Source organism: Pipra filicauda, unplaced genomic scaffold (genome assembly GCF_003945595.2).
Source record: "Pipra filicauda isolate LSUMZ 115617 unplaced genomic scaffold, ASM394559v2 scaffold35_size7292922_pilon, whole genome shotgun sequence".
NCBI lineage: Eukaryota > Metazoa > Chordata > Aves > Passeriformes > Pipridae > Pipra > Pipra filicauda.
The window spans coordinates 3,002,634-3,016,843 of record NW_024104487.1 but is presented as its reverse complement, the minus strand read 5'-3'; the positions used below and the strand labels follow the sequence as shown (position 1 = coordinate 3,016,843).

Genomic DNA, 14,210 nt, shown 5'->3' with positions numbered 1-14,210 from the left:
TTCTTTGCAAGAAACAACACATAAATGAAATTTTATGCACCCTAAAGTTGGCTTTAAGATCAAGGCAGAAGGAAGAGGCTGTGTTAAAACTTCTAACAGAGTTTTTCTGTCTTTCCATAATTACTGGTTTTTGTTTAGGGCAGCTGTTGGTGAGTCATGGGTGAGACAGAAGGATGGAAATCCTGTGTAAAGGGATTTGGCCAGGATCATGTGGCACACCAGTGGCAGAGCTGAAGGATTGCACTTTGATCTCCTCTGTTGCTTTGAAATTTTTGCAGCCCTTGTTACCCAAGATAGCATCCACGACCTTCTCTTGCTTGTTGTCCTTCTTGGAAATAGTCAGGATCAACTGAATGTGGAGATGCTGCTAAAATAACTGACTTGCTCTCAAGGAGATTGTGTCTGGCAGCTTCTGCAAATAAAAGAATTACCCATGTTTTGCCTAAATGAATCATCTGGGAAGGGCAGGACCATTTTCTAGTCTCCCAGGAAAACTGAGTCACCACTTGAACCTGCTTTGACTCTTTTCTGTCTCTCATCTGGCCTCCTCCTCTCTTCATCTGTTTCTCCGTAAAGATGATGCGTAGAGGTTATGCAGATGCTGCCAGGAGCTCGGAAAGAGAAGCCAGGCTGTACATGCTTTTCCCCACCAACTGTTGAGAAAGCTTTTTTGCAGGATTGGTCTGATGCGAGAGCATTTTACTTAGATTTCTCTGAGTTTTGCTGTGTATTTTATCACTGTTGGACATAGCTGTAGGGCTGCACTGACTGTTTTGCTCAGTGATGAACAAGTCTTGTTTCCAACTTTTTCTGTCTGTGGGCAAACTGTAGCTGCCTCTCAGTTCCTCATATTGACTTTACAAGGCACAGGGAAAGAAGGCACTGTATGCATGGACTTTTAATCGGGCCATATTTATTTGTTTATGAATTTTAAGCATCCCACTGTTGCTTGCAGTACATCTTTTAAAATGCTACTGAGTGTGTGCTGTATAATGCAATTTAAAGGAACCTGCAAATGTTGAACAGGCCAAATGTGCTGCTCCAGTGATGTGTGTCTCCCACTGAAGTCAGTGAGGTACTTGGTGAATCCTGCAGTTGGGGCAGGGCACAAGCAGTGTGTGGCTGGAAGGGGAGCAACTCAGGAGCTCAGCTTGCTCTCTGCAAAGAGCATTGCATGCCCTTCCCTACCACAGCACTTGCCTACCTAAAATATACCTTGTTCTTACAGCACGTAGCCTGTGGTGATACAAATGAGAGTGATTTGTGGGACTGTCCCAACCCATACTTGGCTTCGCTGTGGGGCTGGAAGGGGCAGGGAAGGCAGAAGGAGACATCAGAAGGCCAGGCATTCTCCCCCTGTGATCCCTGCATGACCCCAGCGTTCCCCCTGGACAGGACCCAGGGCAGGATCCCAAACCTGGTACCTGACTGCAGTGCTTGGAAGGCTGAACTGGCCCTCGTTGGAAATAATCTGAGTATTCCAGGGCCTCCTCAGGGCTGTTTTTATCTCCTTTTTTGGCACCCAAAAACATACAGGGCTGCAGAGCTGCAGGAATTAATGCAGAGCTGCAGGAATTAATACAGAGGAAACGTCCCTTCTCATGAGGTAGTGGTCTCCTACTCCTTTGTAATGCAACGCTAAGGTCAAGAATTTTTACAACTGCTTGTTTTTTTATTGTTACTGTAAAATAGGATTGCTAAGCAGTATAAAAAGGAAACCTTATGGTTCAGTTTTACTGTGGTGTGTATTCTAAACAGTTTAATAGAACAAAGCCAAAAGCTTTTAGATTTTCTTCAGCGATTAATAAACAGCATATTCTTCGCAGAGCCAAACCTGTGGCTGTTGGTTGAACTGTGGTTCATAGACTTGGTGTGGGTAATAAGATTATAAAACATGTCTCTTGCTAGCCAGCTACCACACACTAATAATAATAGTAGTAGTAATTCATTGCATCTAGACGCTTTAGGTGAGTTGTTTCTTAAAGAAATGGAGAAAAACTCTAAAAAGAGCTTTGAAAGGAGGCGAGTCACTGCACCCACTGTACAGGGAAGGGAAACGTGCATGATGGGTTTGGTGTCAGGGAATGATCCTTCCATTTAGTTACAACTGAAATAATTTTGTCTGCTGCAGGCAACCTTTTCTCAGTTGTACGTGTGCAGACATGCCCTTGAACAAGGGAGAGGTGGAGACATAAGGTCTGTGGGTGCTGCGCACAGCCCTGCCCATGAAGGGAAGGAAGACAGTATGTGCAATACAGCAGGCAGAGAGGAGTTTGCTAGCTTTTTTTCTCCAGTACTTCTAGAGCTTTTGAGCTTTGCAGATGTGCAGGTTCAAAATGCCCTTTGGACTGTGCTTTTGGGCAGTTTGTGTTGCTAATTCATAATTTCAGGGCAAAGGCGGCCTGAGTTTTGTTGAGGGTATCTGTTTCTGAAGTTTCTGAAGCGTGCCTTTTGTTGGAAGAGGAGAGGGGATATCAGTGGTTCAAGTTCAGGTTTCCTCAGCATGACATGTTAAATTTTTTAAGAGCAATTTACTGTTTATTATGGATGAAACTTCAGTGCACGTTGAACTTTTTCTGCATGCAGAGGTAGAAAAATAAAAATCTTAAGCATTGCTTTTATTTGTAATAGAAGAACTTTTAACTTTCACAAACTAAAAAAGTCCTGCTGATTTCTCAGTACATGTGTAAGTATGTGCAACTGTGCTGCTGTCAGAAGACAGGCAGAGGTGCACTTTGCTTCTTGTGAACAGCCACTATTCTCTCTCTGTCTTTCTCTCTCTTTCCCTCCCTCTCTCTCTCTCTTTCCCTCCCTCTCTCTCTCTCTGTTTCTCTCTTTCTCTCAGTACTTAAACTCACTGCAAACCTGCCTCCGCACAGAAAGCTGGCTGTTGCCCTCTGCCTCAGAGAGCACTAGCAGCATTTTTGTGACTTGAGCCATTTCCAGCTAGGCATATGAAAATTAATATGGAATTATTAAGGGGATCCCTGGAAAACAAGAGATAACTCCATTCTGGGAGGTGCTGGTGGCTCCTACTGCCAGGATCAGCCCCCAGAGGTCTGCTGGCATGAAGCAGCCATCTGGGACAGCAGGCTCACACCCTGCCTCTGCTGCTCCCTGTCTGAGCTTTGCAGCCTGGGAAGAGCTGAGGAGCAGGGCTCCAGGCGCAGCTGGCTAGGACCCGAAGGAGCCATAGTGAGCAGGCAGAGCTCCTCCAGCCGAGGTGAGAGGTGGCTGAAGAGGCTTGACAAGCATGTCTGCTTGCAAAGACATTGTGTAATGGCGTAGCTGGACGTGCATTATTATTGACACTGATACCTTTACACCTGGTACAAAACTGCGATATTTTGTCTCTGCCAAGAAGCTTTCTATCTTATAATTATTCACTGCCCAGCATACTTACGGAGACCTTTACTGTTGAAAATGTTAACCTTATGAAGTCTTTGGCTGCATTTTTTGGAGTACCAAGGCCATGTTGCATTGTAGGGCTTTGCAACAAATAATACTAGTTGGTAGTTTTTCCATAAAACACAAAAAAGCATTACTGTTCTTGATCAGATTGGATGATTTCAGGGCATTGGAGTAAGATAAACTTTGATTTGTGAGTGTTACCAATTTGCTGCGGTCTACAGGAGGGAGAAGGGGTTGTCTGGTGGACTGGTGCCCATCTGTGGTGCCCATCTGTGGCTCCACTACTGTCTTCCCATGTAGTCTATCCACAGATTGCTTTCTCTGGGTAACTCAGGAAAATATTTTTCCCATCTCCCAGTGTTGTAACAAAAATAGTGTGTTTGTCTGCGTGTGTCACTGCTCAGATGCCATGGAGCATGTCCTGTGTGAGACAGTCAGCAGGACTGTCCTCCTTAGCCACCCTTTGGGTCTCTGGCAGAACAGTTACCACCAGGCTGAGATGGGTTAGTCTCTGGAGAGGTGTAGGACCTGGATGGATACTTCACCTCTGACACTGGCCAGGTGCATGCAGTTGAAGGGGTCTGGAACACTTGTTGTCTGTGCTGTAAGCAGGGGACCTGCTTGTGGTGAAGGGTACATGCTTGTGCAGCTTCATCTGTGGTAATGTTAAACAGTCATGAGTGTGCTGCTGCTGATAGGTCACATCCCATACCATGCCAGCTCCCCTGTAGCTGATCGGTGTGGGCGCACTGTGAACGCACCAAAGCAAAAACCCAAGGCCAGCATGTCAGGATTTTACTTACCATCCACCCGCTGTGACCTCCTTCAAAGCCACGTGCTTGTGTGTCAGTGGGGTGCGCCTGTGCTGCTGGGGCTTGGCTTTCACAGGCTGCTGTTGTATTTCTCTCTCTCAACAGGTGAAGGGCATGGAGAGACACCACACTGTCAGCTCCCAGTACCGCATGTGTTCCTACTACCCACCTGCTTCCTACTTGGGACAGGGGGTTGGCGCTCCCATGTGCCTTCCCCAAATCCTGACCTCTGAGGACATCCCCTCCTCCTCGGAGTCAAAAGCAAGAGGTAAGTGCACCCACAGGGGCACCTGTGAGACCCCAGGTTTGAGGTACAAGCTCATTGTAGGGGTTTTACTTCAAAAATGTACAAGGCTCCAAAAGTCTACTCACTGGATCTATTAGAAGGAGTCTTCAGTTTTAAGGCCCTTAGAGAGCACACGGGAGAAGACACTGCACACGTTTCTCAGGAGGTCAAATGACACACTTTTACGGGCAAACTTTAGAAAATAAGGAAATTTGGCAACCCTTTAAAGGGCAACATTCAACAAAAAGAAGCATTCCACAAAGCATTGACTTAGCACATGCTAACCCATATAACTTAGCAAAATCCAACCCATCCAGCTGTAAGTTGCCCAAATACCAATAAAGGAGATGAAGAGAAGAAGAAGTAAAGAAAGAGAGAGAAAGAAAGGAGAGAATTATAGCTAGCACCCCAGATCCAGTGCAGATCCAACTACCAGGAGTCCAGAAGATGTCAGGGCCATGACCACGCAATGGCCGGATGGTGTTGGTTCTGTCTGCTCTGGCCCACTGTGGCCACCCCCCCCCAGGTGGGACATCCAGTGTACCAGCCAGTCTGGGGCTGGGTTAAGGGCTCTAGGCTGTGGTTTGGGGGAGTGCTCCAGTGTGCCAATGACTGACAGCTGCTCTGAGGCTGCCCAAAAAGGCCCAGTGGGGCTGGGGTGTAGAACAGGGAATCACCTCACCTTCATGAAATTCAACCTGTCCCTTCCCTCACAGAGATACACTTGAACTGGTCCGAGCCAATAATAAATACAATAATCCAATACCTCACAAAGCCTGGAACTGGCTTGCCTTGGGCAGGCACCCAGGAAATGCGAGTTGGTTCTGGGAAGGAAGCTAAACATCAGAAAGTAGGCATTTAAAAGACAGTGACTGTTTCTGGAAGGCCTGTATTGTGGTGGCTAAGTAAGGCTGTTAGTGTACAGTAGTGCAAGCTTGTACTTCAGAAGTCTTGTGGTTCAGGAGTCCAGTTAGTTGCACGTTTGCACCTGTGTATGTCTCTTCAGTTGTACATAGACTCACTTGAGGTGCTGTCTTTGGTGTTTACCACCTTGCTTTCTCACAGGAGCAAATAATTATCTTCTCCCCAGCCACAGAATTACCTTTCTTCTCTTCTTGGAAATACTGTCTGTGATTTTTTGCAGAGATCTTCCATTGAGCCTTTGCTGTCCTTTTCTATCTGAACCACATGTGAGAACTGTTTCTGCATCTCAGCCAGATAACAAAGCCATTTGTAGACTTGCTTCTATTTTTTTTCAAACTTAATCACACTGCATTAGTTAATTTAAAACTACTGCAGATAAATCTTTCTTTCCATATTTTGTTTCAGGCTCTCCTAAGGATTGTTATAATCTGCAGGAATTTCCAGGAAAGTGCTGATGAATTTACCCTGTGGTTTTGACAGTGTTTCTCTCGCTTCCTTGTTCCCTTACTCCAGTAGCAGGCAGAGTGTATACATAGGTGTTAACATGTCTCTGCTGGAGTAAACTAGCTTAGTCAGGCTCACTTCAGCCTCCAGTACAGTCAGCTGTGGAGATTCCCATGTCACCTCAGAAACAGAGATGGATTCTGCCCCTGCATCTTGATGGCATCAGGGTACATTGTGTGCTGATGTCCAACAAAAGCCTTATACTCTTGTGGGTGTGATGTGCCAGGCCATCAGCTCCACACAGTCCAATAGATCCAACTGTCACTTTCCTCTACCTGGCTGGAGGCAAAGCTCTTTTAGTTCTGGTCATAGTACTTGTTGCTCACTTCTTGTAAATATGACTGGGAATTCCCTTCAAGAGGATCAGAAGTAACATCAAGCCCTTTTATTCTGTTAGAGGACTTGTCCACTGGAAACTGGAGCAGCATTTATCCTTGAAGAACTTCCTGCAGTGGTTGTTCTTCCTCTCAACTCACGTACCCATCTCTAGGACAGAGGTGGGTTTTCCATCCCACTTCCTCACATCCTTTCCTTGGTCATGCAGATAAAAACACAGGTTACCTCGTGGTGTGTACCCACTCTCTCAAATGGGTGGGGGGTGCTTGCTCCCAATAGCAGAAACTCTGGTCCATACTGGTGGGGCATGGGACATTTCCTCTCTAGTTTGTACAAATCTTTCAAATCTGTCCACAGTCTTGGACAGTCTTTCCACATCCGAGGTGCAGGTTGGTAGGGAGGAGAAAAGATCTCCATATGGCCAGAGCTGGATAGTCACTGGAGCACTGTTCGTTCTTCTTTCATTAATGTCACTGCCAGTGATGTCAATGAGTTGGCATACGATGATGGCACGCTCTGTACAAACTTCCACCACATGGATTGTGGACAGTGGACCTCATCTGGATTTACAGGGGACTGCTCGTTATTTGAATCCATATAGATTACCTCCAGCACAGCTGATTCTCTCAGGTACTGGATACCTTTCTTCATGGTCTTCCACCTGCTTGGTTGCACTATTAGACCATTCTTGAGAGAATACCTTCCCTCCTGCTTGACAGGAGTCACCTCCAGAGGCTGAGAGACTCTTGTCCTCTTCCCAATCCCCTTGTCAGTGCCAACATGCAAGGACAGGGATCCCAGTTTCTTGGCTTCACTACCATCTAGTGTCATATTGTGGGCTGCAATATCCCAGCATTGGGGCAGCCAGGTCACCAGGGCCTCACCTGACTGGCAACTGAAATCTTTTTGCATATCTTGCAGCTCACCTAGGGATAGGGAGCTGGTGATTATCTTTAGCCCTGCCTCTTCCTCCTGTGTCAAGGGCCCTGCTTCTTACCTTGGACTTCTTATTCTGTATAGGAGCAACTGCTACTGGCATAAGTTGTTCCTCTGGCTCAGCAGCAGTTTGAGTATACACGGTACCTGTTGGTCTGCTTTCCTCCTCCTCCCTCTGTGGGTGCTGTCTAGTGACTACAAATAGTAGCCAGGGCCCAGCAAACTGGAATAAATTACTCCTCTCTGGAGTTGCCCCAGCATTTCCTTGCAAATATTCTGTCACTTTAGGAGTCCTGTTGTTGTTCAGGGGTGAACTTCCAGACCATTGGAACAGAGAATTTCCCCCCAGACTGGCCTATTTTCTCCCACATTCCATGCCGCTCGTGACTTACTGACTCTTGGGGCAGATCTCTGTATGACCTTCGTAGAAATCTCTTTCTTGACTCTAAACATGGTGTAGACTGCACTGAGGAGACCTGGCAGACCGAGCAACAAAACCATGCTTTCCTTAACATCCAAAGGAAATTAAAAATTCTCAAAAGCTGTTATAACAGGACTGAAGGAGGAAAAGGGGTGAAAGGCTGGCGAAAATCATCCTCCCCTCTTCCCCCAGCAGGCTGGGTACCATTGTTAATGAGTTGCCAGAAGTAGCACCCAAGGCCAGGACAGGAGAGCGGCATTGAATACAATCCCAAATAACCCTCATTGCCCTTGGTGTTACCACACCAAAACTGATATCACACAGTACATCAGCAGAGCAATCCTGATTCCTCTCCCTGCTCTGAAAAAGATCCCTACAAGAAACACATAGGAGAATATACACACCCACATGAACAGACAGAACAACATTGTGACCAATGACTCTGTACCTAATACACAAATGCCTAGATGAACTTTGTTTCCACCCGCTCTGGGCAGATCTGTTGTTACCTCAGCCCTTCATGCCCCATGCTGGGTGACAGTTAAGGCTGCCCTGGTATTCTCCACTTCAGTACTCCTGGCAAAACTACAGCTGCTGCTTCCCCTCCTGCACCCCTCCAATTGGAGGCACAAAAGGCAAAGATCACGGGTTGAGATAAGAACAGTGAATAATGAGATAAGAAAATAGTAACAGCAACAATACTAATAACAAAAGTTCTCAAAGAGAGAGTGATTTACATGCAAAATGCTCACCAAGCCTGGGACAATGAAAAACAATGGCAGACAGACCCTACGCCTGCCACACTTTCCCCCTATCACAAAGGAACATCCTTTCTCCTTGGAAGTGAGTGTGTCCCTCTGCTCCGTCCCCCAACAATGATGTCAGAGGGTATTGAATAACATTAGGGTCTTGGCCACACCCACTCCTGCTTACCTGGGCCAGAACCAGGACAATAAGCTTTTCACAGTTTGTTTGTCTGTAGCAATTGGTGGATTTGGCAGTTTAATTTTGTATGGTCTGCAGGAAGTATTTCTTTTCATTTACTTCACACCTGCCAAGTTTTTGGGTTTTTTCACAGTCGCACCGTTGGCAACGTCATCCGTCTTCGTTTGCTTCTCTGCTGCTTTTCTACATTTAAACTAGTTTTCTACTCTTTCTATCTGGGGGAAGGATTTATCTTGTGTAGGTTCCGTAATTGTTTTCAGTCATGGTCTTTCTGGGGCTGAAGTCTTGGTGTCTATTTTGTTTGTGTTGTGAAAAATATGGTGGTTGTGTCATGACAGGACCTTAAGGATTCAAATGAGATTTTGGAAGGTGAAGTGTGTGTGAAGTCAAACCTGTGGCTTGAGTAAGTCAGCACTGAGCCCTTGACTTCAGTAACTCCAGAATTACTTATGCTGAGAAGGTGGCTGTTCTTTCGTAGTGGCTGTTTTCTGAAAGTTTTCCAGCTAACTGTGACATATCAGATAGATGAAGAAACAACACATAGTGTGATGAAACCTTAGGTTTTTCCTCCTTCTCCAGTAGGTTTAAATGGCTTAGAGAAATCAGTGATCCTTGGTTCATTTTCCTTCTCTTTTGTTCAACTTTATTTTATTCCCTCTTCTCTAACCACCATTGAACAGTGACGTCTTCCTTTCTGCCCATTGGTTGGAGTAGCAGCTGGTTTTATGCTCAACTGCAGTTGACACTTTTTCTCTCATCCATCACTACTAACTCACTAAGAAGTCTTACCAGTCAAGTGTTCTTACAAATAGACAAAAGACCTTACACCCTTTGTTCCCAAATGCACTTCAGTAATTTTTCATCACTCTAGAAAAAAGTTGTACGCAATGTGCCACTGATTTTTAAACTGCATAAATACTGTATTTTCAATAATCCCTGACTGCTTCTCCAGACACTATTCCACACACAGATATTGTTCCCTAAGTTACACCATCAATCAGAAACCGACAAGCAGTGAGATGTAATTTACTGAGATCAAACAGCATTTTCCAGACTCTGAAGAAGTGTTTTTCCATAGCAGGGAGCTGGTGGGTGAAAAAGGCACCAGTGTTTTTGGAAGAAACTTGAACCTGTGAGCATGATCATAACCATTTAACAGGCTTCTTAGAAGCGTCTTCCTTTTCCTTATGCGTGTTCCTGGAGGAGATGGCTGTTTTTACTTTTTCCATCTACAGACAAAATAATATACTCAGGCTGTTAGTCTTTGATTTACACTCCCGTGACATTTTTCTTCTGGTGCTTTTCACAGTCCTCAGAGAGTTAGAGGGTTTTTGCCTGTGTATTAATAGTTATCTGTATGAGTGCTGAATCAGCCAGCAGGCTGTGTGAGCAGTGGATCCTATGTATTAAAGAGAGTGGATCATTCTTCCAAAGTACTGATTGCCTGTGCTGCAAGTGCTGTCTCATACAAAAGATACATTCTTAAGTGTCTCTGTTGATTGTTGGGCTGAGCTTTCTGTCTAATGCCTCTTTTGTTATGAATCCTAGTGATGTGTTTCTGCAGGGTTAGAGGAAAATTCTGTTGCATGTTTTAAATAAATAAATAGTATTTTACTTGTTCCTTTTGTATGTTTGAAGTGGTTTCCATGCTCAGAGACTTACTTTCTTTCTAAAAATACATGTTGATGGATTTTAGATCCAGTAGGGAACATTTTAGCATCATCTAGTCTAACTTGCTATATAATGTAGACTGTAAAACTTCACCTAAACTCCTGCTGCAAGCCTATAACTACTTTTTTTAAGATCTCCATGAAGACTTAGGTATCATTAACCCAGAAATTTTGCAGGAGGATAAAGCTGCTCTCAGAGGAGCTGCAGGTCAAAATAAAAAACTGATTTTGCAACCACATTTTCGAAAGGTGGGAATGGTCTTACAACACATACAACCTATTACCCACACTTCAGCTGCGATTGAATGCAACAAAGCAAACTGGCTTTGCCAGTTCATGTCTTAGTATTTCAGTCAGAGCATTTCATTAATTTTTTACTGCTAAGTTAACTGCCTGCTTAGACCAGTTATAATGAAATGGAGGAGAGATGAATTACCAGATCACTCATTTACACTGTCTTTGTTTTTATCAATGATACAAAGATCTCAGGAAACTTCTGACTCTTGTACCAGGGGTCATAGCATGTTACAGTGTCTTGCATGTAGTAATGGGCTGACATTTTCTGAATGGCAAAACGCCATCAGTCAACCTTGCAGTTTGAAGTGTTTCTAAGTAAAATGGTTTTGCTTCCAACTAAGCACAACTGCTGTTCTGTCAGCAGAAACTGGAAAAAATGGGGAGAAAAAGTTGATAAACCAGTGACAAATGGCAAATGGATGTTTCAGAGGACATCGTTAGGTCACCTAGGTATAAGTTTTAAATAGTAATTTCTAGGTTGGAGGGGAATTTTGTACTCAGTAGTGCAAAATATTTCCCTCTCCTTTTTTCTGCAAGAGCAATGGGAGGAAAATATGTATGAGAAGTTGTTGTCAAACCTTGTGCATGCAAAGTATACTATAAAACATGTTTCTTTTGGAAGATAAGTTGAGAAGTGGGGAAATTAAAAGTGGTTCACAACAGGGTATTTCATCTCCAAAAGCTAAGTGCCTTATTCCCATTGATTTCTCTGGGACAGTTGCTTGGTTTCTTTTGTTCGTTCGTTTGTTCATTCGCTCATGGAGCTTTTTAGGATTGGCTCACTGCCCAGAATTGGATAGCACCTTCCACTGATTTTCAGTCATCCTCTCCAGCACTTATATGTGTGAAATAACCTGTCCAAGGCCTTGCTTTGAGAGAGCAAGGAAGTGCATGCTTGGATCAGGAGTGGGTGCCTGGCTCTGGGTCCTGTTTCCACTGTGTAAAAGTTCAGTATTTCCTTATCTGTATGAAAGTGTTTTCCAGGTTAGGGAGAGTGGCAGAAAAATTTAACGTTCAAATAGAAGGATGCAAAGGATAAACATCATTGTATCTGCAGACACTTTAGCTTTTAGAGTAGTTATCTTGTCTTAAAGATAGCATGGAGTAAAGCCTATGTCATCATTATGTGAAATGTTGAGGTAATTACTCCTCATGTCTGTGGCCATGGTGAATGTCTTGCATTTAAAATTTTCCTCTAGCTGGTGGATGGATTTGAATTTTTATTTTCCTGTTCAAGTGTCACAGTAGTTGGAAACGCAAGTAATGAAGTGCTAGAGCAGTGCTGCATTTGCAGCTTGAACATTAAGCTGGAGTCTGAACCTCCTCCCAAACACAAGTAAGAAAAGCTGGTATTTTGATACAGGAAACGTCAGCAGTTTTGCATAAATAAGCAAACACCATTTTATGAAGAACTTTTCTAGTAATAGGTTTTTTTGGTCAGCATAATAGCTTCCAACACTAAAACACTTTTTCATAGTCCTTTCTAGAATTCAAATAGCAGGTATCCCTAGTTTTACAGTTGTGGTAATGAAAGTGACACAGATTTTTCCTGGATTTGCATTTAAAGAGACATCCTTGCCTCTGTGCTTGGATGCTGTATAGACAACAGTACCGAGCCATTGGAGAAACCTCACCAAACTGGAGCAGCTCTGTAAAGAGCTTCTTCCAGTGGTTTCACAAGAAAGGGCATGCTGGAAGCAGTCTCCCTGCTTAAGACAAAAAGTTTCACTTTGGTAAAAGCATTGCTGGAATGGAAGGAATGCCACGTGCCCCAGAAATATGCACAAGAGATCAGATGTTTCTTTCTAGCTAGATTTCTGTGCACCAAAGTTGTGCCCCTTTTTTGAGTTTTCCTATGTATAGTATTTTTACATGAACATGGGCCCTTGAAATGCCATGCCAGACAAGAGTAACACTTCAGAGCGACAGGTGGCACCTTGCTATAGGATTAGAGAGGTCAAGTAGTCCGGGTATGCAAAAAGTATCTTGATACCATGTCCTTGAGCCTGATGAACTGCTTTCTGCAAGCATTCAAGTTACATAGAGGGCTCTTCAGCTAAGCAGGCTGGTTTGATATAGTTAAGAAATTACCCTGAAGAACAGCAAAAAGCCTTGCCTCTGTCTGCTCTTTATTTGCAGACAGCTGAGAAGATGCATAGCAGAGTGTCATGGTTTGAGATTGCCCCCGTGGGAGTCGGGGGCTCAGAGGTGATCGGGTGCCAGGGCAGTGTTCCCTGGAGGGCCAATCACCACTCGTCTTGTTCGCTTCTGCTCAAAATCATATATACACAGCACCGGAAGGTGTGGGCAGTTTTTTCTGTTGGTTTCTGCTATGTGTGGGTGTAGAAGGCCACGGGGTGGCTGGGCTCCTTCCCCCCTCCGGGGGGGAGAGGGGAGCCCTGCAGCCTCTTGGTAAGCGAGAGAGAGAGAGAGAGGCAGGCCTTGTGGCCAGGCCCTCTTCTTCTTTCCCCCTCTTTGCAGCCAGGCTGCAGAAGGGGGCTGCTTTTCCCTCTCGCTGTTTAGTGGGAGTGGATGCAAGACTCAGCATTGGAGCAGAGCCAAAGTGGATGGGCTAAATTTTGAAATAAGACAAGAAAGGAAGGGGTAATCATGTACATCTGCAGATTTTGAGCAGGTATTTAAGTGGGTCACTTGATCTTTTCGTAGCTGTTTGTCTTGTTTTGTGCATTCTCATTGCTGCTACTTACAGTCTCCAGTGGCTGTGCTGCATGTGGCTTCCCTTTGGCACTCATTACAAGGATGGTGAGCAGATTTCATACCACACTTCTGCAGGCCTTGGTTTACATTGCAGGTTGTGCATGTGCACTGTGATGTTTTGTAGATCTCTTCAGGGAAATTACTTTTTAACATGTCATCTTCCATAAAAATTTGAATTTTGGGCTTAGCTGGACAGACAGTTGTTGGGCATAGACATTTTTTTATCTTCTAAACTAAGCAAGTTGCTAACCGTGATTCATGACAGTATTAATCATACTTGATCATTTCATTAGCTGTAACAGCAGCTGTCAAAATCGATTTGAGAATGTGAGGCATATTCAATATAGGCTCTGGTAACTAATTTTTCCTTATATTAAAGCCTTTTCATAAATTACTGATCCATGTTCTAACTGAGGTTGGACTAGTGAAGATTTGAGCAATATTAAAATAACTTTATAAGTTCTGAAGGGAATTCCTGGAAACAAAGTAATTTAAGCGTTTGTTTACATGCTAATTCAGCAGCACGTGGGGGCTTCCGGGTCCCCGGAGCCTGGTGGCACACAGCATGCGATTCTTAGCCCGTGGTGAACTTGCCACCGGCTGCCGCAAGAGAGGAGCCCCGAAGAGAAGATACAAGGACTCCCTGAAACAACATCTCAGCCTTGGCCAGATTGATCACCATAACTGGTCTACTCTGGCCTCCAGTCGGGAGGTCTGGAGACACACCATCTATAACGCTGCTGATGCTTTTGAGAACGCACGCAGGGTCACTCTTGAGGAGAAAAGACAATGCAGAAAGAATCGTGCCTTGCAGAATATACCACCTAAGGAGTCTTTCTGCTGTGCCTTTTGCAACCGGACGTGCCTGTCTCATATTGGCCTTTTTAGCCACCAACGCGCTTGTGACAAACGTGGGTAGAGCCCTTCCCAAATCTTCGTTCTCAAAGCCT

General features: G+C 44.5%; 1 protein-coding gene across 1 annotated transcript in view; it reads left to right on the top strand.

The window, feature by feature from the left end:
- The window catches only part of DMRT1 (doublesex and mab-3 related transcription factor 1), a 65,655-nt gene that overhangs the window by 30,911 nt on the left and 20,534 nt on the right, over positions 1-14,210 (top strand). Inside the window, exon 4 of the mRNA XM_027709747.2 lies at positions 4,329-4,491. Coding sequence (XP_027565548.1) covers positions 4,329-4,491 — 163 coding nt within the window. The remainder of the gene's footprint in view (positions 1-4,328; positions 4,492-14,210) is intronic.